General features: G+C 42.8%; 1 protein-coding gene across 4 annotated transcripts in view; it reads right to left on the reverse strand.

The window, feature by feature from the left end:
- Als2 (alsin Rho guanine nucleotide exchange factor ALS2) overlaps window positions 1-21,422 on the reverse strand; it is a 75,710-nt gene that overhangs the window by 34,543 nt on the left and 19,745 nt on the right. For all 4 annotated transcript variants that reach the window (XM_029538344.1, XM_021199378.1, XM_029538346.1 and 1 more), the window contains exons 3-11: window positions 20,617-20,771; window positions 17,811-18,730; window positions 13,873-14,230; window positions 12,160-12,328; window positions 10,990-11,086; window positions 9,676-9,753; window positions 6,215-6,397; window positions 2,762-2,933; window positions 165-345 (exon numbers count right to left, since the gene is read on the reverse strand). In XM_029538344.1, coding sequence (XP_029394204.1) covers window positions 165-345; window positions 2,762-2,933; window positions 6,215-6,397; window positions 9,676-9,753; window positions 10,990-11,086; window positions 12,160-12,328; window positions 13,873-14,230; window positions 17,811-18,730; window positions 20,617-20,771 — 2,313 coding nt within the window. The remainder of the gene's footprint in view (window positions 1-164; window positions 346-2,761; window positions 2,934-6,214; window positions 6,398-9,675; window positions 9,754-10,989; window positions 11,087-12,159; window positions 12,329-13,872; window positions 14,231-17,810; window positions 18,731-20,616; window positions 20,772-21,422) is intronic.

Below are 21,422 nucleotides of genomic sequence, written 5' to 3' on the forward strand. Positions count from 1 at the left end.
AAAAAAAAAAAAAAGGAAGAAGACTGAACTTGAGCACTACAGAACTATGGCTGGCTAAGGCTAGCACTGCTTCTCAGTTCTCCTGCCTACTAGCAGCACTGCCCCTAACCACTCTCCTCTGACTGAGGAGTGGCTCCCCTTGCAGACGTGGGACGGATACTTGCTCTGTGTAGCTGTCCAGGAAAAGACTTGAGTGCTTCATGATGACCAGGCTCCTGGCTTCCTTCATGCCCTGTAGGTAGCTGCTCAGAGAGGCTCCATGCTGCCCAATGAGGTAACACAACTTGCTGAACCGGCTGGCAACTTCCTGCAACAGCTGGACAGTGGTCACAGTGCCCAAATTTTCTACAACAGAATGATAACATCATGAAGACTGAATGCTTTCTTACGAGTTTGCCTTTCTGAGAATACTTACTCTGCTGAAATAAGTTCCAATCTATGGAACCCAAACCACTCCCAAAGCCTCTGCAAAACCAACTTCAGTAACCCCTGCGATGGCTCAGCAGTTAGAGGTGCAAGCTACGCAGACAGGAAGACCTGACCTACGACCTCAAGTGGAAATGGACGCTGGGAGGCAGCAGGATCCCAGAGCTTGCTGCCACCAGCCTAGTTAAAAACTAGTGAGCTCCAGGTTCAGTACGAGACCCTGAATCAAAGGAGTAAGACAGATAGTGACAGAGGAACCCAGTGTTCTCCTCTGGGCTCGGTATACCTCCACACACATGTGCACATAAGCCATACTTATGACCTTATCTATAGGAACTGTCAGATGTCTGATTTGGTATTAGCATCTCAGGATGGATGTTTCTTTTAAGTTTCCCGGATGACTTAAAAAAAAAAAAACAAACAGCTAAACTGGGGACCCAGTGAAACTAATACCTATTAAATTTTGAAAATAGGTAATGAAAAACAAAAAAAAAAGAGAGAAATGAATAATTTAATTTCACACAGTGGTAACAGGGTAGCGACCAAGAATTAAATTCATTCCTACAAATAGATATATTTTTTAAGATGACTTTGAACTTTCATATCCTCTGATTCTCCCTCCCGCAAGCTAGGTTATAAGAATAGACTACCATGCCCTGTTTTATGCAGGGCTGGGAACTGACTCAGGGCCTCGAGCATGCCAGGTATCACGCTAGCAACTAAGCTTGTTTGGGCTTTGCTCTTATTTAGCATCTTAACTTTTTGCATTGGCTGCTGATGCACTTGACCCAGGGAGAAGCCCAATTCTTCAGCACACAGGTAACTTACACTTCAGGTGGCCTAGGTCACTCTCAATTTTAGGGCACAGCTAATTATCTGATTTTCCTAGGCTGCAGTTCCTCATTTCTAGCAATGAAGCTAAAGAAGAGAATAACAAAGACCAACAGAGAAACGAGACCTGGTCAGACAGTAGACTCCCCTTTCTTCAGAACAACCCAGGAAGTCACTGTTGCTTCTTTCTCTTGCCCAAATCCCATAATTCCTGAGCCCATACAACAGGGGCTCTATAACCCTTACAAAGCAAAACATATTACAATTAAAAAATAAAACCCCCAAGTTACATAGGGACTGTATTCCCAAATGTGGTTACATTAGTCAGGAGTGGTTGTCCAAGCCTATAGCTGCAGTATTCAGGAGGCATGAGGAATGCAAGTTCAGCCATCTTTGGAGATTTGAAGACTAATGAGGACTAAAGAGCAAACAAAATCCAAATAAACAAGCAAATTGCTGAGTTAGCTGTTACAGTGGCTATTTTTCCACTAGAAACAATGAGCTCAGCAACAAGCCTGCATTTCCTTACAAAGGTGAAACTCACGTGCTGGACCATCAGCTTAAATCCTGAGCCCTAACAGTGCTACGGGGTAGGTAGAGAGGAAGCCCCATCTCTGGTGTCCATGTACAGGGCCTGAAAACCTGGCAGGCCAGGGAACGGTTGCTTTGCTTGCCGAGAGGGCTGTTTGGTTTTGAGATAGGGACTGATCACATAGCCCAGCTCCAGCCCTCACTATGTATGCCTTACTAATGTCCTAGAGACCCCAAATACCCTGGACACAGGACACAAGGATGGGGCAGCCCAGGGACTGTGGAAACTACTTCCTCTGCCATACTGCATCACTTCCAACTCCTCTCTGTGACCAAATAAACATCTAGTTAATTGACTCACATATATGAATGATATAATTCTAAGAACTGTAAGAAAAAAATTAGGGGGAAAAAGTCCGTGGAAGTTATACAGTGTGTAAGGACTAGGATGCAGAAGTAATGCTCAAGTCTAGTTTCTAGGGACAACTTTCCCAAAGAAGATACTTTTCTCTTCGGCCACATCTTCCTAAAGCTCTGGTCTCTGTGAGTACAGGAAGAAGGACCTCAGGGGAATATGAAGACAGAGTTGGAGCATCCAGGCAAACAGCTGTGGATTGCTTGGGGTATAGGGGTGTGGGGTGGGGGAAAAACCATTAACACCAACAGCTTTCTTAAAGCAAGCAAGGCACAGAGGCACATGCTTATAGTCCCAGGTAATGGTGAGACTGATTGTCTGAGGTTAACCTGGGCCTTAAACAAACAAACAAACAAACAAACAAACAAACAATCATAAAAAAGGCAGGCATGGTAGCTTACACCTGCAACCTCAGCTACATAGTGAGGCTACAGGACACCATGTTTACAAAAGCAAATGAGCAAACAAACAAATATGTCTCTTGACAATACAGGAAGAACAGCTAAAACAAGAACCAGGATGATCTGGGGATGCAGGCAGTGGAAGGTATCAACTTACCTAAGCTGAGAAGAGGCCTAAGTATCTGTGATTTGATTTCGCTTAGTTTTGAGTAAAACCGTCTTTCTGTAGAAGCCAACTCATGGAGACTGGCGATGTATCCCATGATGTTCTTATCCACCAAGGCTAGATAGCTATCTTTTCCTGCTGTTACTCTGCTTATATATCCAAGCTAAAACAGGTAGAAAATAAAAAGATTAAAGATAAAATATCATTTATAAACAGCAATCTGGCATGTTGAATGGGCTCACAGCAGCAGACAGGAGGCAAAGGTTCAGATACCCAGAAGCTGGTAAGCAGTCATTAAACTAGCTTAAAAGTGAAGATTTACAAACAGTGCATCAGAGCTCTTCTCATTTGCTTTGGAGTTGGTGTACTCACATACCACTGCTAAATGTGAATAACTGTCTATACCTAATTCTATTCATCTCCAAGATACCTTAGACATACAAAGACACCAATGATAAAAGAGTTACACATCTCAGAGCCCCTTAATCTCAGCACACTGGAGGCAGAGGCAGGCAGATCCCTGAGTTTGAGGGCAGGCTGGTCTATAGAGTGAGTTCCTGGAGGTCCAGTCAAGAGTTACACATCTCAAGACTCACTTACATGAGACAAGATTAGTGAGAACAAGGAGGAGCCCTGAGCCACAGCAAGGGCTTACAAGTGCCAACACAAGTCCAGATAGGATGGCTCATGCCTAGAATCCCAGCACTTGGGGGAAAATGGAGGAATGCTGGCCGTTCAAGGCCACCCTGGCCACATACTGGGTTCTTGGTTAGTCTGGCCCACAGTGTGAGATCATGCATCAAGAAAAAAAAAAAAAAGAACAGGTGTGGTGACACACACCTGCAATCCCAGACAGAGGATCAATTTGTGGCTAGCCTCGTGGCTAGCCTCTCGTGGCTAGCCTCGAATAGGAGATTCTACTTCACAAATCAAAAAACAAAATAAGGAAAACACAGAAGTGCTTCTGGATATTGGCCTGGACAAAGATTTTTTCTGGATATGACCCTAAAACGCAAGCAGCCAAAGAAAAGCTGACAAATGAGACTGTATTACACTGAAACTTTTTTGAGGGGGAGGAGCCATAAGGTGAAGGGACAATCTACAGAACAGGAGGAAATGTCTTTGTACTATTCATCCAACGAAGGGGTAAGATCCAGAGTAAAAAGGGACTGAATAATCTCAGTAACAAAAAAATCCCAAATAATACAATAGAAAAGTGGGAAACTGACCTAAGTAGAATTTTCCAGAGGATCCTCAAATGGCCAATAGAAACGCTTAGGATGGCGATCACCAAAAAGACAAAATTAAGTGCTTAAAAAGAAAATGGAAAAAGAGGGACTCCTATGCCTCATTGATAGGAACTTAAATTAGAATGGCCAGCAAAGAAAACAGGATGGTGGCCCCTCAAACAAACAAACCTATAAAAAGAACTATTACACAATCCAACAACCCCACTACTCAGTACTTCCAAAGGAGCCAAAACCAGTATGTCAAGATGACATCTGTGGTCACATGCTGCTCACAAGGGCCAAGGTACAGAGTCACATAGGTTTCCCTTGGCAGAAACACGCATAAAGAAAGTAAGCAATGGGTAGATAATGGAACACCACTTAGCCCCCAAAGTGAACTTTTGCTTTTTGTGATAACAGGGGCAGGACTGAAGGGCAAAGAGCGAGAACTGTCGGGCGCAGACACACAGAGCATGGTCTCAGCAACTGACTAGAAAGCAGTGGGTACCCAAGGGAGTGAGGTCAGAAGACAGCAGCTGTGAATAGGGAACTGCAAGGAAAAAGGGAATGTCTGATGCTGCACTCGGGAAACAGAGGAGGAGGATCTACAGAGTGAGTTCTGAGACAACCAGGGCTGTGCAGAGACCCTGGCTCACAAATCAAAACAAAAGAACTCACTGAATATCTCAAAATAGCCAGTAGAAAAGGATTCTGAATGTTCCTATCTAAAAAAAGGATGTCTAAGGTGATGGACATGCCACTTACCCTGATGTGGTCAGTACCCACTCTATATATGTGATAAATGTCACAGCTGTCTATAGTTAGCATGTGCTAAGGTTCTTCTCTGAAAGGAACTTTTTTTAACCTTTGCCCTCCCTAGTATGAACAAAATTAATCAATGTCTTTATTTACATTTCCTCATTTAACCAGGCAGGCAGACTGTATACTATGGATATTAACCTTCCAAGGAAACTGGTGACACACACCAGAGCCTCATCCTTTCATCCTTTATCTAGACTGAATCTCCCACAGGGCATGTGGTGACAGGTCAGCTATTACCCAGGGCCAGTCAGCATGCCACACACAGACTCCATGTAGGTCAAGAGTCAAACCTTGGCCAATGCTGCCTTTGGCAATTAAGGTCTTGTCTCAATACATTGAGAACTTATTAACAAGAAAAAAGCTGCTGCCAATGAACTACAGTCCATATAACACATTCTTCAATGAGAATAGAAAATCTGGAATGAACCAGCACCAAGAGCTATACCCCCTGTTGACATGTCTCTGTGAGGATGTGAGTTACTTTAATAAGGGGAAAGCAGAAACAAGTTAATAGTCTAAGTATATAATAAGTAAATGAGGCAGAATTAGAAAAGCAGGCATTAATGTGGATCTTCAAAAGAGAAGCAGCTAAGCTAGCAGAAATGCAAGCCAAGGGAACAGGGGCCCAAGGTTAAGTCCCGCCAGTGACTTGTCGGGACCGCCTGTCTGTAAGCTCAGCTCAGGAGCCTCAGGTTAGCACTGTTCACCAACAGAAAGAACTTCTGATATAATTCACCTGAGGGGCTCTGGGAGACTTCGCTGCATGAGTAGGTCCCAGTACTAGCATAGCAAAAGAGAAATGAAAGAAAAACGGCTCAGAGGGTGTGGTGGGGGAACCCAGGGTTAGTTACGGAGGTGAGTTCTTGTCCAGTGCACACAAAGCCCTGAGTTCCAACCCCAACATCACAACCAAAAGCAAGCAAACAGAAAGCACAGCCATGGCACTGCTCCCGGGAGTGCCGCCTCAGCAGCTGTGTATCACTGTGTATGCACGGTGCTGGAGCATGAAGGCCGGCCGGCACACACCATGGTTCCCCGCTCCTCAGGAGAAGGGGGCAGAAGGTCTGCACAGCACGTTGCAGGCCAGCCTGGGCTGCATGCTTATCAAGACCTTGCCTCAAGGATAACAAAACAGCGTACGCAGACACAGCGATGAACAGAGAGTCACAAAGTCCTACCCCCATGGCCCTGACATTACAGGAGGGCAGACAGCATTTCGCATGGTGACAGGTGCTGTGAGGAGAGTACAGCAGGAGGAGAGGAGGGAAGGGAAGGGAAGGGAAGGGAAGGGTGAGAAAGGCTTTGCAGGGACACTACAGTCAGCAATGTTCAAAGACTCCTCCGTGCTAGAGTGTGGGCCTTAGACCCCATTCTGTGGTTCACTGTAGTTCACCTTACTACAGGAGAGAAGCACCGGAGCCTTTGTACCACTGGGATTCTCTGGCAGGGTGTCACCTTCTGCTCGGTCCTGTCGGCCACTGTAATACAACCCAGGCTGGAAGTCCTCCGTGTCCACTAAAAACAAGGAATAATCTTGGCCTGCAGCTACACTCCAGACTCCATTTTCATTGCTAACCTGAAACGACAGAAAGATAACGTCTGTCCAAGGCAACCAGGGAGAACTCAGGTTGCACGGAAGAGAACAGATTACTTAAGCCGGCATGAGGAAGTTAGCCATGCCCATGAGAGTGGACCTCTTCCAGCAATGTACCCACTGCAGAAGAGAGCAAAGTAAGACACCTAGGGCTCAGCTTTTAAACTTGAATTAGACTCTTATAAAAATCTAAAACATAGACTATGGGAAGGAAAAGGCATAGCTCCTAGTTTTAATGTTATTCTGTAGGTGTTTATAAATAGTCTATTTTACAGTGAGGAGACTCTAGAACCATGCTCTAACACTAGAATGTACCTTTGCCCATCCATACTCATGTCATGTGCCAAAAATGAAAAATCTACCTAAAAAGAAAAAAAAAAAAAAAACCTCTAGCTAATGAAAAGGCTAGATTTCATTATCGCCAGCTGCACCCTTGGTGCTGAGACTCAGTTCCCACTTGTAACTCACTATCTCTCTGGCACCAGCTCCCAGCATGCTGAAACAGGCTGGACCCCTGAGAAGCCACCTACATGCACCTAGACCAGTGGCTCTCAAAGAGTCGTCTTTATAGCAGCAGCAGCAGCAGCAGCAGCAGCAGGAGCAGCATCACCTGGAAACATGTTAGAAATGCAAGCTCTCAGCCATAGATCACCCAGGAGGGTTCCAGCTTTCAGGTGACCCTGACTGACAAATGCAAACAAATGCTTGAGAACAAAGCTCTAGAAACTGCTGGCTTTCAAACACTGGGACTCCACATAGTAGTCCAGGAGCTTCCATCAAAAAGCGGTAGCCAGACTTCTAGGTACCCTGCAACCTACCACTTACTAATATTCCCACTGCCCTGTCTGATGCACGGCCTTCCTCCTAGGACTTCATTAAGAAAGTGTACTACAGCAAAGCACTGCTCCCAGCCTCCAGCTTCCTTCAGCCTCTATCAGGTAAACCCTGTGCATCCAGCCAGGCTCTACACACCAGATGACTGTGAGTGTGCACTCACTGCCACTTACGTCTCAGCTATCTTCTCTGGACATGGCACTCTGTTCTCAAAATCAAACCACCCAAATAATCGACTACCGGTTCACTGTGAGAAGAATGAATCACCCAGTCGGTATGTGTGAGATAGGGTACCCTAGGCTGGCTTTGAATGTCCAGAGTACCAGGATTTCAGGAGTATACTACCAACTCTAACCAAGTTCAGCAAGCCAACAAGTGTTGACTGCCTAATCTCCAATCAAAAGATTGGATTCCAATTCAGGAGGCTACAGAGATGGCTCAGCTGTTAAGTGCACTTGCAGAAGATCCGGAACCAGAACGATGGCTGACAACCATCTGTAACTCCAGTTCCAGAGAACCTGAGACACGCACGCAATGCACTTACATACAAGCCAGCAAAACATTCATACACATAAACTAATTTTTAAAGAGACTTACATAAGAGGTCCTATGCAATGGCTCAGAGGACAAAGATGTTTGCCTCTAAAGCCTGGGACCTGAATTCAATGCCAGGAAACCAAATTAAAAAAAAAAAAAAGAACAAAAACAAAAACAACCAACCAAACAAACAAAAAGCCAATTTCAGAACTGGGCATGGTAGCACATGGCTATTAGTAATACCAGGAGTCTGGAGGCTGAAATAGGGGAACCGAGAATTTAAGGCCAGCCTGGGCTTTATGAGAGTAGGTTTCAAAAATTCAAATCAAAACAAAAACTCTAACTCAAATTTCACTAGACGTTCTTTAGCTTTCATAGATTAAGATGATTTCAAACTATCAGTGGCTGTGGTGTGTGGCTATCATGTGTGGCTGTAGCTCAAGTGTGGGAGGTCTTGCCTACCACATGCAAGGGCTTCCTTCTCATCTCCAGACCACAACAAACAAACAAATATACACTCATTTCCAAATGAAACAACTCATGTTGTATTTTGTATACAATGTTGTGAGACTAACCTTTTAACAAATTCCATGGAGCTAAGGCTAAATACAAACCAGACTTTCAGGTCCTCTGACCCCACACTACAGCATTGTCTTTGGTAAGATTTCCATTTTTTTTTTTTTTTTTTTTTTTGCTGGGGATGGAACTTGCAGTCTCTTGATTGCTGGGTGTCTATTCCAACAGTGAGCTAGAACCCTAACACTTTTTGGAGTATTTCTAAAACAGGGTCTTTCTGCATTGTCCAGGTTGGCTTTGAACTTGCTCTGTAGCTCAGGCAGAACTTGCAGGGCTGGAGGGATGGCTCAGCAGTTAAGAGGACACACTGAGCAAGTATAGACGACCCAAGGTCCCAGCACCCCTGCCAGAGCTCACACCCTGGGGCATCAGATGCTCCTACTGGCTTTTGTGGCAATCCATACATACTCAAATAAGAACTTTCTAATTTAAAAGGAAAATATTTACTACTGAAACTAGACCCAGTAACTTAACATTCCCCAATGCTTTCTTCAGTTTTCTCGTTTGAATAGAATTGAGCTCACTGAAGGGAGAGCCACCACTGTGGGCCTTAAGCAGAGACACATGCATTTTGGCTATAGTTTGAATTTGGACCATGTTCTCAGAATTGAGGCAGCTATCCCTCACAATCTCTATTACTCTCAGCAGGGAGTCTGTCTTGGCCAGGGAAAGGCAGCCCTAGTACCATATCCCATTCTGATGTGCTTCTGGCTCACACCATCCTGACTCTAAACAGTAGTGAAGGAACCAGAACTACTGGCATTTCTTCAAGGTGTTAGAGTAGGGGGAAGTTGGGAAGTCCTGACCTAGAATGAAACAGAAGGAACTAGAATCTACTACTCAACAGTGTTACATAAATGAAAACCAATCTATACAACAGAGTCTTCTAAACCTTTAGCTTTGCTACAGAAAAGGGTTAATAATAGGTTTACCCTGGTATAAGCTATAAAATAAACACATACAACACCAGAAAATTATGGCTTGTCAAATTCAACTTTAGAGAGAAGCCAGAGAAGACATTATGTGATGGAGTAAAGAAAAGAATAAACCAAAGAAATAAAAGTTTGCTTAAAAGAAGACTTTTTTTTTTTGCTAAAAAAAAAAAAGACAGTAGTATTATAAATATTCATTGAACAGTTAAAGCTATGAAGAAAAACATTTTTAAGAAATTACATTTAAGTGGAAAAGGAATGGCTTTGTATCAAAAATTTTTTAGGAAACTATTTATAAACTAAATTTGGCTACAAAAACAATTTCCCTAAACATGTAACACAGAATCCCAGAATATGTTGCTATTAGGTTTACAAAAATACCTTTGAGAGTCGAGGAACCGTTGTTGGAAATTCAGAATGCCCAAGCTGACCAAAGGTATTACTGCCCCATGAGTAAACCTATCAGAAACAACAGGGGAGCAGATAGACATATAAATTTAATCTTGCATGCTTGTTCTGAACATTCTCAAATACCTATAATCGCAGAAATTATTCATATTAATTTTCTACTTGTTAAAATAATAGGTATTAGCTGGACACAGTGGCCCAGCCCTGAAATTCCACCACTCAGGAAGGTGGGAAAAGCTTCTAGTCTGAGCTAATTTTTCAGTATCAGCAGCTTGGATTACAAAGTGAGAGCTTGTCTCATCCCATTTCAAAAGAAGAAAACAGAAACAAAACCTGGCCTGCTGGCACAAGCTTATGATCATGGTACAGTCAGGAAGCTGAGGGAGAATCTCACCGTTGAGGCTAGTCCACCTGCACAAGACTCATGGCACAGGGAGGAAGTCATGGCTCCCACTCACAGACACCTTTTCTTCAGTGGCGCAGTCACTGGTAAGGTGCATGTGTCCCTGTAAATAACCCTACTGAAACCCACTGGGATGTGTGTGTGTGTGTGTGTGTGTGTGTGTGTGTGTGTGTGTGTGTGTGTGTGTATCTTTTGTTGTAATTTGATATCAAATCTTTTTTTCTACTTCCTAGGTTTCTGGGGAAAAAAAAATCACACAATATTTGTTCTTAAACACATATGATTCTATTTGTTTGTTTGCTTAACTGAAGTCTCTTCTCCATTTAGAAATAGGATATACCAAGTTCTAATTTTTGCCCTACAAAAAAGAAGCCAGTGACTCTGACAGAATCTACTGCGTACTTGGTCTTGTTTCCTAAACAGTTATAACATACCTGCCCTGAAGACATTCAAAAGACATGGGTCTGTTTCTAGTATCAGGATATTTCTGTTCAACTGAAACCTTAACATCTTAAAACTACTTTTTTTCTTAGGGTTTTTGTATAAATTGAATTTCAAAACAGAAATGGCTTCTTTTCTTAGTGTCACACTAAGAATCTTCTTCATAAGGGAACTGAGGCTACCTGGAAACTCGGGCTCCATTGAAGGGCCCTGGTCTGTCAGCTAGAGTTACATGGAAGTTTATCCAGCCAGAACAATGCCTTTTAGATGAGCTGGATAACTTCTCTTGCTCTTCTCCTCTCATCTATAAACTGGAAATACTGTCCAGAGAAACCTAACTGCTCAGGAGAGACAGCTCTGCCCGACAGTGCAGTCGCTCAGAGAGAGTTGCAACAGAACAGCCTCCCATCAAACTGAGAGCAGCACTCCAGTGAGCCTCTTACCTGAGACTTGGCAGTAAGTGCGAGAGAGTGGGAGCCGCCTGCCTCCAGGTGGATTACCTCTTTACCGTCCAGACACTTGACACACAACGGCTGAAGCCTTAAAGGAAACAAATACGCACACACACAAAGTAAATGTGTTTTCAGCACGAATCATGGCCTTTCTCAAATTATACAGCCGGTACTGTTAAATAACAATAAAATGTCAAAAATAATGTGCATATGTTCAAACTACTTCTAAATATCACACCTAATTTTCGGTAGTTTTTAACTGCAGCATTGTCTGTCATCAGTAATTAACTCCTATAATCCAGAATCCATTAAGAATCATAAAACTGAACTAGAAGTGGTACACAGGCTTAAATCCCAGCACTTGCAGACAGGAGGATCACTGCAAACTCAAGCCCAGGCTAGACCTCACAGTACAATCCTAATAGAAATGTAGAAGCTGTAGAACCATAAAAAGAGAGTACCACGGGGAGCAGAAAGGCAAATTCTGGTTTCAGCTCCCTTTGCTCTGCCGAGACATGTTAGCCCACTGCTTCAGACAGTCTATTCCCACATCTTCACTCTTCTTATATCAAGCATGTTAATTCTGGTAATCCCTATTAAGCAAAATGACACCTTTCCCTGATGTACACATATTTTAATGCTTTAGTGATAGTTATTTTAAGAAGCATAGATACATCTTTTCGGATCAGAAACTTGTCGGCTCCCCTTTGTAAGTTAAACTGTAACTACTCAAATGTCTCAATGACATACCACCTTATCCCTAACACCATGTTCTGCATTCCAAGATGAACAAACACCAAAACAGACATGGACAAGTGTGCATGGACACTCCAGTCCTTTGTTGGTTTTTTTGTTTTGAGACAGGGTCTCTCTATGTAGCCCTAGCTGGCCTGGAACTTGTTATATAGACCAGGCTGGCCTAACTCACAGAAACTCACTTACCCACCCTCATCTCTCTCTACTGCTAAGATCAAAAGCGTGTGTCACCATGTCCAGCCTCCAGTCCTGTACTGTTAGGCACTGAGGACTAAGGTGACAGCTTTTTATCAGCACTAATGGTGCACAGTAATCTGTCCTGTTGGAGGAAATAGGTGTATGGAGATCCCAAGAAAAAGGTCCTTGCCTAAGCTGATCACATCAGTAAATGCTGGTGGCACTCACCTGGGCAGGACGTCGCCGTGCCCGAGCTGCCCTTCCTTGCCTTTCCCCCAGGTCCACACCTCTGTCCTCAGGGAAGGTAGGAGGGCATCTGCTTCTCCACTGTACGTGGGAGTCAGAACCACCGTCCGTGTTTTCACCCTTGCAGCCTTCCTTAAGAGCCTGGGGGAAACTGAAGACAAACAAGAGCTGGGTAAAGGGGAGGGGAAGCAGAAGACACGATGCTGTCACTGGAACATCCTAAAGCAATCACCAACATGGCGTTTATAAAAATACGTTTAGCTTCTTTGCAACAGAGTGGCTTTACTGGTCAAAGAGTTTGGGAAATGCTCATGAGACCTGCAATTAAAAGCCTGTTTAAAAGTTTAATCTGTCACACTGCCAAACATGTGGCTGTAGAATCGTTCTCTGTATAACATTTACCAACATCCTAGAGAACTTATATTCCGAAGAATATGCTAAATAAATGGGTGTAGTAGCTCACACTTGTATTGCCTGCTGAGGCAAGGAAACTGCTCAGAGTCTGAGGCCATCCTGAACTACACAGAGTTCCAGGACTGCCTAGGCTAAGACCCTGTCTCAAGAAAACAAACAAACAATAAACAAAAACAGAATATGCTATAAAAAAATACAAGGTCCACAAATACCTTATCTATTTCAAAACATAATTAAAAGCTAATGTTTTCCAAGCCAACTTTTAATTTCAAATATATAACAAATATATGTAATAAACGATTAGTTTTAAGACATAAAAATTTAAACTTCTATGATGGGAAGAAAGCTAGAGAGATGCTAGAGAGATAGCTCAGCAGTTAAGAAAACTGGCTGCTCTTTGAGAGAATCTGGGTTTGATTCCACATATAATTCTAGTTCCAAGCAATCTGATGCCCTCCTCCTGCCTCTATGGGTACCGGACATGTTCATGGTGCACAGACATAGATGCAGGCAAAACACCCATAGACAAAAATTAAAAACAAAAACAAAAAAAAAGGTTTTATATATTTGGATGACTACCTAGGTTAGTGGAGTTTTTCCCTTGGCTTTGTTGTTGTTGTTGTTGTTGTTGTTATTTGTCATGAGACAGGGTCTCACTATGTGGCCCTGGTTGTTTGGGAAGTCACTATGTAGACCAGGCTATCCTGCAACTCTGAGTTCTGACTGCCTCTGCTTCCAGAGTGCTAGGATTGAGGTGTGGCTCACTATATCTTGCTAGGTTAACTTTTGAAAGAATGTTTTATGGTATTGAAAACAATGTATTTAATTAATGAAGTAAATCTTATAAATCAATATGGTAGCAGGACTAACTTTAAATAGTTGTTAAAAAACTGAAGCTGAGCCGGGCGTGGTGGCACACGCCTTTAATCCCAGCACTCGGGAGGCAGAGGCAGGCGGAATTCTGAGTTTGAGGCCATCCTGGTCTACAAAGTGAGTTCCAGGACAGCCAGGGCTACACAGAGAAACCCTGTCTTGAAAAACCAAAAAAAAAAAAACAAAAAACAAAAAACAAAAAACTGAAGCTATATCCTGTAACTATTTCTGAAGCAGAGAAACTGGTAGCTTTCTCTTAAAGCCACCGTTTTAATAAACTGCGGTTATAGAAATTTCAGAGTCAGAATACGCCAGCCCTGATCATTAGGAAGACTAACTTGTTACATCACAGCATGTGATGCTGGAAGCACCCAGGACTCTCCAGCAGTCAATCCACTGAGGCATTACCTTGCGACAACAATCCTGGGAGGGAGAGTCTTCGACTCCCTCCCTCCGACTCTTCCTCTCTGATGTCCATGAGACTTGAGCTTTTCTTCCCTTGCAGTGACTCCTGTTTCACCTGCTCTTCTCTGAGATCTTTCAGACTTTCTGGGCCTGTGGAAGCACTGCCTGACGGAGCTCCCGTCTCACAGGGGGCAGTGCTATAAAAGTTCATAACTTTCTTGAGAGACAAGGCCCCAGCTTCATAGGTGGCAGCCACTCTGACACCAACAGCAGATGCACAGGAGACCACCAAGCTGTTGAGGGCTGAGGTGTTTGTGGTTGGTGGACTGTGAAGATCAGGGACGGCTTCTTCTGCAAGAGGCTAACACACATACACAGTATAGAAAAACGTAAGCAGTCCATAGTTTAATGCTTACAGCTATCTGCATAAAAAAATCTAAAACAGATCCAATGGCGATCTGGCTGTAACCTTAACATTAAGGAGGCTGAGGAGGAGGAATGAAGCCAGCCTGGGCTACCCAGCAAATCCCAGGCCAATGACAACAGAACTGTTTATCTTCGGTCTCACCCCTCCTGATTGCAGAGTTAACACACTATATGGGAATGGTGCTTGAAACCTAGTTTTTCACCTACGTGCTTCCTCTTGTCTCAGTGCTGTGGTTTTAGTGGCATGTTAACATGCTCTCTAGCCACTTTATAAAACCAAGCATGGGAAAAGAAGGATGAGGTTCAAAGGGCCCTGGCCGCAGCCGGAGAGGCTGAGACAAGAGGTGCTCAAGGTCAAAGCTATCGCGCCTGTCCTCTCATAGTAAGACCATGTCCCCAAAAGTAAATAGACATAAAAAAAAGAAAGTAACTGGATTTAATGCAAGGTGCCCTGGGTAGAAGGCTGGAAAAACTCAAATTGCTATTACTTAAATACTTTTAGGGAAATTTAAACTGATTACTTGCTAACTAAGAAACAGAAGAAATAAGATATTAAGAAAAGAAGGCTTTTTCTAAAACATTTTATAATGAAGATTTGGATGTAAATTGTATAGGAGGAAATTTTATGCCCTAACCTACTATCCCTCAAACTACACTTTCAGGCTGATCCATCAGTGACTATCTCCTATGACACAGTAGCCCGGCATGCTACAACCTTTGCTCTGGTTACCACGGAGGATAAAAGGAACAGGTTAATAATTAAATACATGGAGCCAGTGTTCTTAGCATGCTTTGTGGGAATATTAGAAAGTTCAATAAAAAATTCCCAGTATCAGTGAAAAATAGGTTGAAATATAAAATACTGTTTACTAAAAAAAAAAAAAAAATTAGATATACTCAATAAACACCAAAGAGCTTTTGACATATAACCACAGTTACACTGAAAAACTATTGCTTCTCATAGGGTTGATGGCTGGGAAGATAGCTCAGCGGTTCAGAGCACTTGCTGTTCTTTCAGAGGACTCAAGTTCAGCTACCAGGCAGGGACTATGCCAGATGGTTCACAGCCACCTATAACCCTAGTTCCTGGGGATCCAACAACTCTGACTCCTTGGGCACCTGACCTCACATGCACGTGCTCACATGCAGAAACCCACACCTACACATAATTAAACATCTACACATAATTAAAAATATAATTTTTTGAAAAACTGCTTTTTATACCCAAAGATCTCAAAGATATGCACATTGTTCCTTAATTTATTCTGATTTCAGAACCAAGTTTGTACAGCTTCAGGCCAGCCTGGGCTACACAGTAAAATGCTATCTCAAAAACAACAACAAACCAAATAGAAATAACATTGGCTTCTAATTTTCTTCTAATTTTTAAATAATTCCCAGTGCCTATCACAGTATCTGGCATACAGCAGGCACTCAATATAGTTTATCAAATTACATACTTACACATTAGAAACTTAGACATTACTTCTGTGCAAATAAGTAATCTAATTAAAACAGTCAGCAGAGGCTTGAAAACTACACACAATTAAAGGCAAGTACTCTGATGGCTTAGTTCTCATGACAAGGGTTCAGTGCTACTGTGGTTTCCACCCTTTGTTCCTGGTATATCTGTGATGCTCCTAACAGGTGCCATGACAATATCTGAGGGAAGCGCTTACCATTAAGGAAAGGAAAGGAAAGGCAGAAATCACTGCCCATAGACTTAAGCTACTGTTAATGATGTACTATATATACATGTATGTATGTATGTATGTATGTATGTATGTATGTATGTATGTATATATGTGTGTGTGTGTGTGTGTATGCATGCATACATGTATACTTTTATATCTTTCCTTATTTGAGGTGCTGAAAGCCTCAAGCATGCTTGGCAAGTGCTCTGACATTGAGCTACATTCTAGCCATTCAACTGTATTTAAACAAATAAAGTAGGAAAAAATTAATTACTAGCCATTTTGATTAAAGACATAATTTTAGAATTTAGAGTCAACCAATAACAAAGAACAGTGTATAAATTTTTCTGCTCAGTGTAAGGCTAAAATGTTACTTACAAAGATTAAGTTAAATTTAATAGGAACACACACTGCCAAAACCAACATACATAATAAAAACTTCATTTATCAAAATAAGTTCAAAGAAAAGTGCAGTATCTTATGTTGGGTTTTTTTTTTTTTGAAAAAAGAATTTTAATAGTGGTAATCTGATAGCCAAATGAGCTGAATACAATAAGCTTTCAGCCTTAAATTTAACAGAGGAATGACTTCTAAAAGGACAAACTCGTTTCTGTGTTTGTTTTTGAGACAAAAACCTCTGTAGCCTGGGGTGGCCTCAAACTTAAGATCAGGCAAAGTCAAATTTTTTATAAACACATACAGTCTAAGAACTTTCTGTAAACATTCTTGGTAAATTAATGTTGCTTTGTTTAGGTTTTTTTCTTATAAACAGTTTACTCTTAATTGAAAAAAAAAGTCAGATACCAGCAAGTTCAAAGAGTTTGTGTGAAGCAAGACTGTTTCTAAAAACACCCCCACCTTCTCACTCTGACAGTAGCTTTGGGAATAAAGAACTGAGAACTCTCGTGACTGTAAAGCCCGAGTGAGAAAGAGCAGAAACAGTTCACTCCTGATTAGATGGCTTGCTTCTTTACCACCTCTGGCACAAAGCAAATCCCAAGTAATCCCAAGAGAAAATCAGAAACTGTCTTTTTGGAACACTGTTTCCAGCAGTGGTGTCACCCATTCTGAAGTCTTCAATGAGAATACAATGATAATAGGACAATAGAAAATATTTCCCCACCTCAAATAAAGCCCAGTAAGGAGCAGTAATAACTGAAAACAAAACTAAAAATACAACAAACCTGAGACATAATGGAAAACCTCTAAGTTTCGTTTCTTTTCTTTTTGTTTTTACTTTTGTTTTAGGTTTTTGTTTTCTTTTATGAAACAGAATGTTAATTGCAGCCCTTGCTGGCTTGATACTAGTAGCGTAGGTTAGCCCCAAACTCATAGTAATTCTCCTGCTTTGGCCTCCTAGATTATAGGCATGCAGAACCAAGTCTAGAAAGTGTAAGTGTTATACGCCTGCCTACAACTAAACACTCTGCAGCCTAGTAACCTCGCTAGATGGGAGAGTTCTGGGAACTCGGAAGAGACACCCCAGGACAGTCCAGAAGCAGCTCTGTGAGCCATGGTTATACTGGTTACACTCTTCTGGGACCACCAAAATGCGGTGCCTCAGCCAAGAGGGCAGAATACAAGCGAGGAAATGCCTTCTCACTAAAGCAAGCCCAGCATGACATCTTTCTGAATTAGCACAGGCTCCCTCCTCTCTAGGCCTGCCCAGAGCCTAGAGACAGGATTATAGCAGCCTGATTGGAGGAGAGAAAAAAAAAAACAAAGAAACTGCTGAACTTAGGACTTCAGCTCCTCAGCTCCTAAAGGAACACAAAAACAAGGACTCCAAATAACCTTCATGTTATAAAATGTAGTAGCTACCTGGACCTGGGGTGGCTTTTCCCCATGCTCATGGTTCTCCCTCATCGAATGCTCTGACAGCTTCTGCAGGTATGCAGTTACCGCATGGGTGTCTGGGTAAGACGGAGCTGTTCTGGCAGAAGACACTTCAGCTGGTCCCACGATGTTCTGCTGGGCGGAAATGGCACTGCCACTTGTGGTCTGACCACTTCCCATGTTCAGTTCAGCTTCTACCACTGTGTTCTCAAATACCTCTCCCTGTTCATCCAGTACCTCTGGGTGAGGGCTGGTAGCAGTGCTGCCATGCTTTTCTGTTTGAGACTCTGACAGTGTCACACCTAAAGGGCAGCAATGGCTGTCTGATATTATCACATGGTCCTCTTTGTCTGTCATGGTGATGAGCAGCTGGCTGCACTGGTTGCATCTCTCTGGGACTGGCTTCAGATCCTGAGGAGGGAGGCACTGCACAAGTGCGAGGCTGTGGAACGCACCGCAGGCCACCTGGAGCACCACTCGTCCAGCAAGGTGTTCCACCTTCTGTGGCTTTGTCACTGGGAAGGTGGTGGTAATGAGGCCCAGCTGACAGCCGGTACCCCATGCCCAGATCTCTCTGCTGAGTGACAATGCCAGTGTGTGTTCTTCGCCACATGCCAACTGCAGAATCCTAACTGCTAACGAAGGGCTGGTCTCCGAGTCAGAAATGCTGACAGGACTCGGCTCCGGCACATACTGCTGGTTAGCTACCGCACACTGCCCAGCAGCGTTTTCCCCCCACATGTACACCACCCCACTCTCTGTCACTGCTCCACTGTGGAAGCTCCCTGCTGCCACAGTAATAACATGATGCCCAACCAGGGCACTTTCTAGAAGGGGGCTGCTTGGACAAATTTCTGCTGATTCACTTTTCCAGGGAAGGGTCCCAAAGCTGTAGACCTCACCATCTACAAGTCAAAAGAGAAAGGGCGAAGTTAGTAAGCTAACTAAGCATTTCATCAGCAAAGACCTTCAAAGACTCGAGAAGCATTTCCCTCTACTCATCTTTCCGAGTTCTGGACTGAAATGAGAATTTACAAAGGCCGTAAGGAGCATGGGCCTGCTCACAGCCATCACAGGCCACTACAAAAGCACCCAGCAGACCCGAGACAAAAGTCCTGCTGTGCCAACCTCCCACCTGGAAAACAGTACCATGCGCTATGCTGTGAGATGAAATTTTTCTTTTTTTTTTTTTTCCCCCCTTTTTTCTTTTTTTAACTAGACTGAACCCAGGGCCTTGGCTAAACATGCACTGTACCACTAAGCTCCCTCCATCCCCAGCTGAGATGAGTCTGCATTCTTTTTGTAATTTGGACACTTAGAAGCATGATATTGCTTAAACATGAAAACAATGAGAATCTTCTCTCAACTGTCCCAGCTTCTGTGAGACAGGGTCTCCCACTGAAACCTAGGCTGACTTAGAACTAATCATGCAGCCCAGGCTAGCCTCAAACTTGTGGCAACCCTCCCGTTTCAGTCTCCTCCATCAGCAACCACACCCTGGCTACAACTCTACAGGATTTTTTATTAAAACCTTATTATCAATGTGTATGTGAGATGTGGGGGAGGCTCATTCCACAGCACGTGTGCAAGTCAGAGGACAACCAAGGAGCTGGTTCTTGCCTTCAGCCTTCATGCAGATGGAGACCTGACTCGGGCTGTCAGTCTTGTGTGACTCGTGCCTTTACCAGCTGAGCCAGCTCACTGGCCTAACTCTAGATGTCAATGGTACCACGTTAGTAAAAGGCTTCCAAATATCTTACTTAATAAAGGTTTTTCAGGCATTTTAATTAACATATTCCAAATACCTATTTACAACAAGGGCTAGCTAGTTCTATAGCTCAGTACCAGAGTTTCCTTAGGATTATATGAGGCCCCAGGTTCAATCCTCAGTACTGCCAAAAAAGAAAAAGACCACCAGAATTCTCCCAAGAACTCTTGAGAACTATATATTTTCAAATCCATAGTATAGATAGTACATACTGAACTTATAGTTTACATTTTTCAAGTATTTCCTAAAATCTTAATAAAATATGTATTATATTTTATTAAATATTAATTTAAAATGTGTCATAGAAAGAACTCTCATATACTCATGTTTACTTTGTAACACCTCTAAATCCAGATTTAAGCTGTTTCCTAGAGTTTTTTCTTCTTAGTTCCTACAATAAAAATATAAATTTAAAATCAGAAACCAATGAGAATCTTGACTTAAGTCAAATTTTCTATGATAAACTGGCAACAAGATTAAAAGTGACTCTCTATGTGTCTCTACTTTAGATAGACAGATCCACCATGACACACTGTACTGAGACACTGTGGCCTGTGGCCACAGGGGCAGTAGGAAGACAGCTCCGACAAGATGGCGCTCAGATTAGATTCTGCACTCACTTCTTGCTTATCTGTGAACAACAGCAGCTAAGGTAACAAGGCACCATGGTGAACTCTCTGGTCAGTCCTGGCCCTCAACTGTGTTCAAGGCCCCAGCTCCTATTAGCATCGCTGTCCTGATATGCTACAACAGTCTCTGAGAAACTTTCCATGAGGGCAGGTATGTGTTGACTACCATAAAAACTGTAAACTACAACTCCCCCTTCTAGTGCAGTTCATAGAAAGTGTTACATGTACAAGTGAATGTAATTTCTGTAAAGGGAGTTCAGATATACCTTGAGAACAAAGGGATACAAGCTGCAGCAAAGCTCACAAAGAGCCCGCAGTAGTCAGTAACCCTCGCCCGACCTCACACTCAGGCATGAGCAGGGCTGTCGGCCTGGCTCAGCCACCTTTCACATACCTTCAGTCAGAAGAACTCCATGCCTCACACCAAGGGCTGCCTGCAGAACTGTCTTTCCTCCCCAGCCTGGCAGCCTCTCTGGTGTTAGAGAAAAGGATCCTGCCTGCCAGACATGGACTAGACCTCTTTCTTTGGATCCTTCTGCCTCTGTTGAGCTACAAACATTTAAAAACAAAACAAAATAAAACGATTACTCCCACAACTCAAAGCTGTTATCTTTGTCCTCAATAATTCTTGAGGCTGTACTTTCTTCTCTGTATATCTGGGCACAGACTGGGGGCTGGGGGCTGGGGGCTGGGGGGTGGTGAATTTGATATGCACCTTCTGCTAGCATAGACACAGGAATAGTTGGGTCGGGTAGTTTAATTAACATTTGCTTTATTTACACTTTGGTTATGTGTGACACCAGAGCTGAGATAATACTATTTATATAAAAGGCTAGAGGATAATCAAAACCCATAAATTACTTGCCTCTAAGCAATAAATACGGCCTGAGATATTTTTATGTTTTATAATTTGGCAGCACAAATGTTCTAACTTGATGGAAACAAACATGAGGAATTGAAATCTTCCACTTTCTGTTGACTTTAAAGCTAACTGATTTACATTTGTTTGTGGTGCTGGGGATTGAACCCAGGCAAGCACTGTACAACTGTCCTCAGCCTATTACTTCTTAACATTTTTAAATAGTACTATTTGTATCTGGCATGTACTTGAACATATACAGAGAATACAACAATATGCTAATTCTACACATGCATGTATATGTTGTGGTTAGTGTAATTACCATATTCTTTACATCAAAC

Source organism: Mus pahari, chromosome 5 (genome assembly GCF_900095145.1).
Source record: "Mus pahari chromosome 5, PAHARI_EIJ_v1.1, whole genome shotgun sequence".
NCBI lineage: Eukaryota > Metazoa > Chordata > Mammalia > Rodentia > Muridae > Mus > Mus pahari.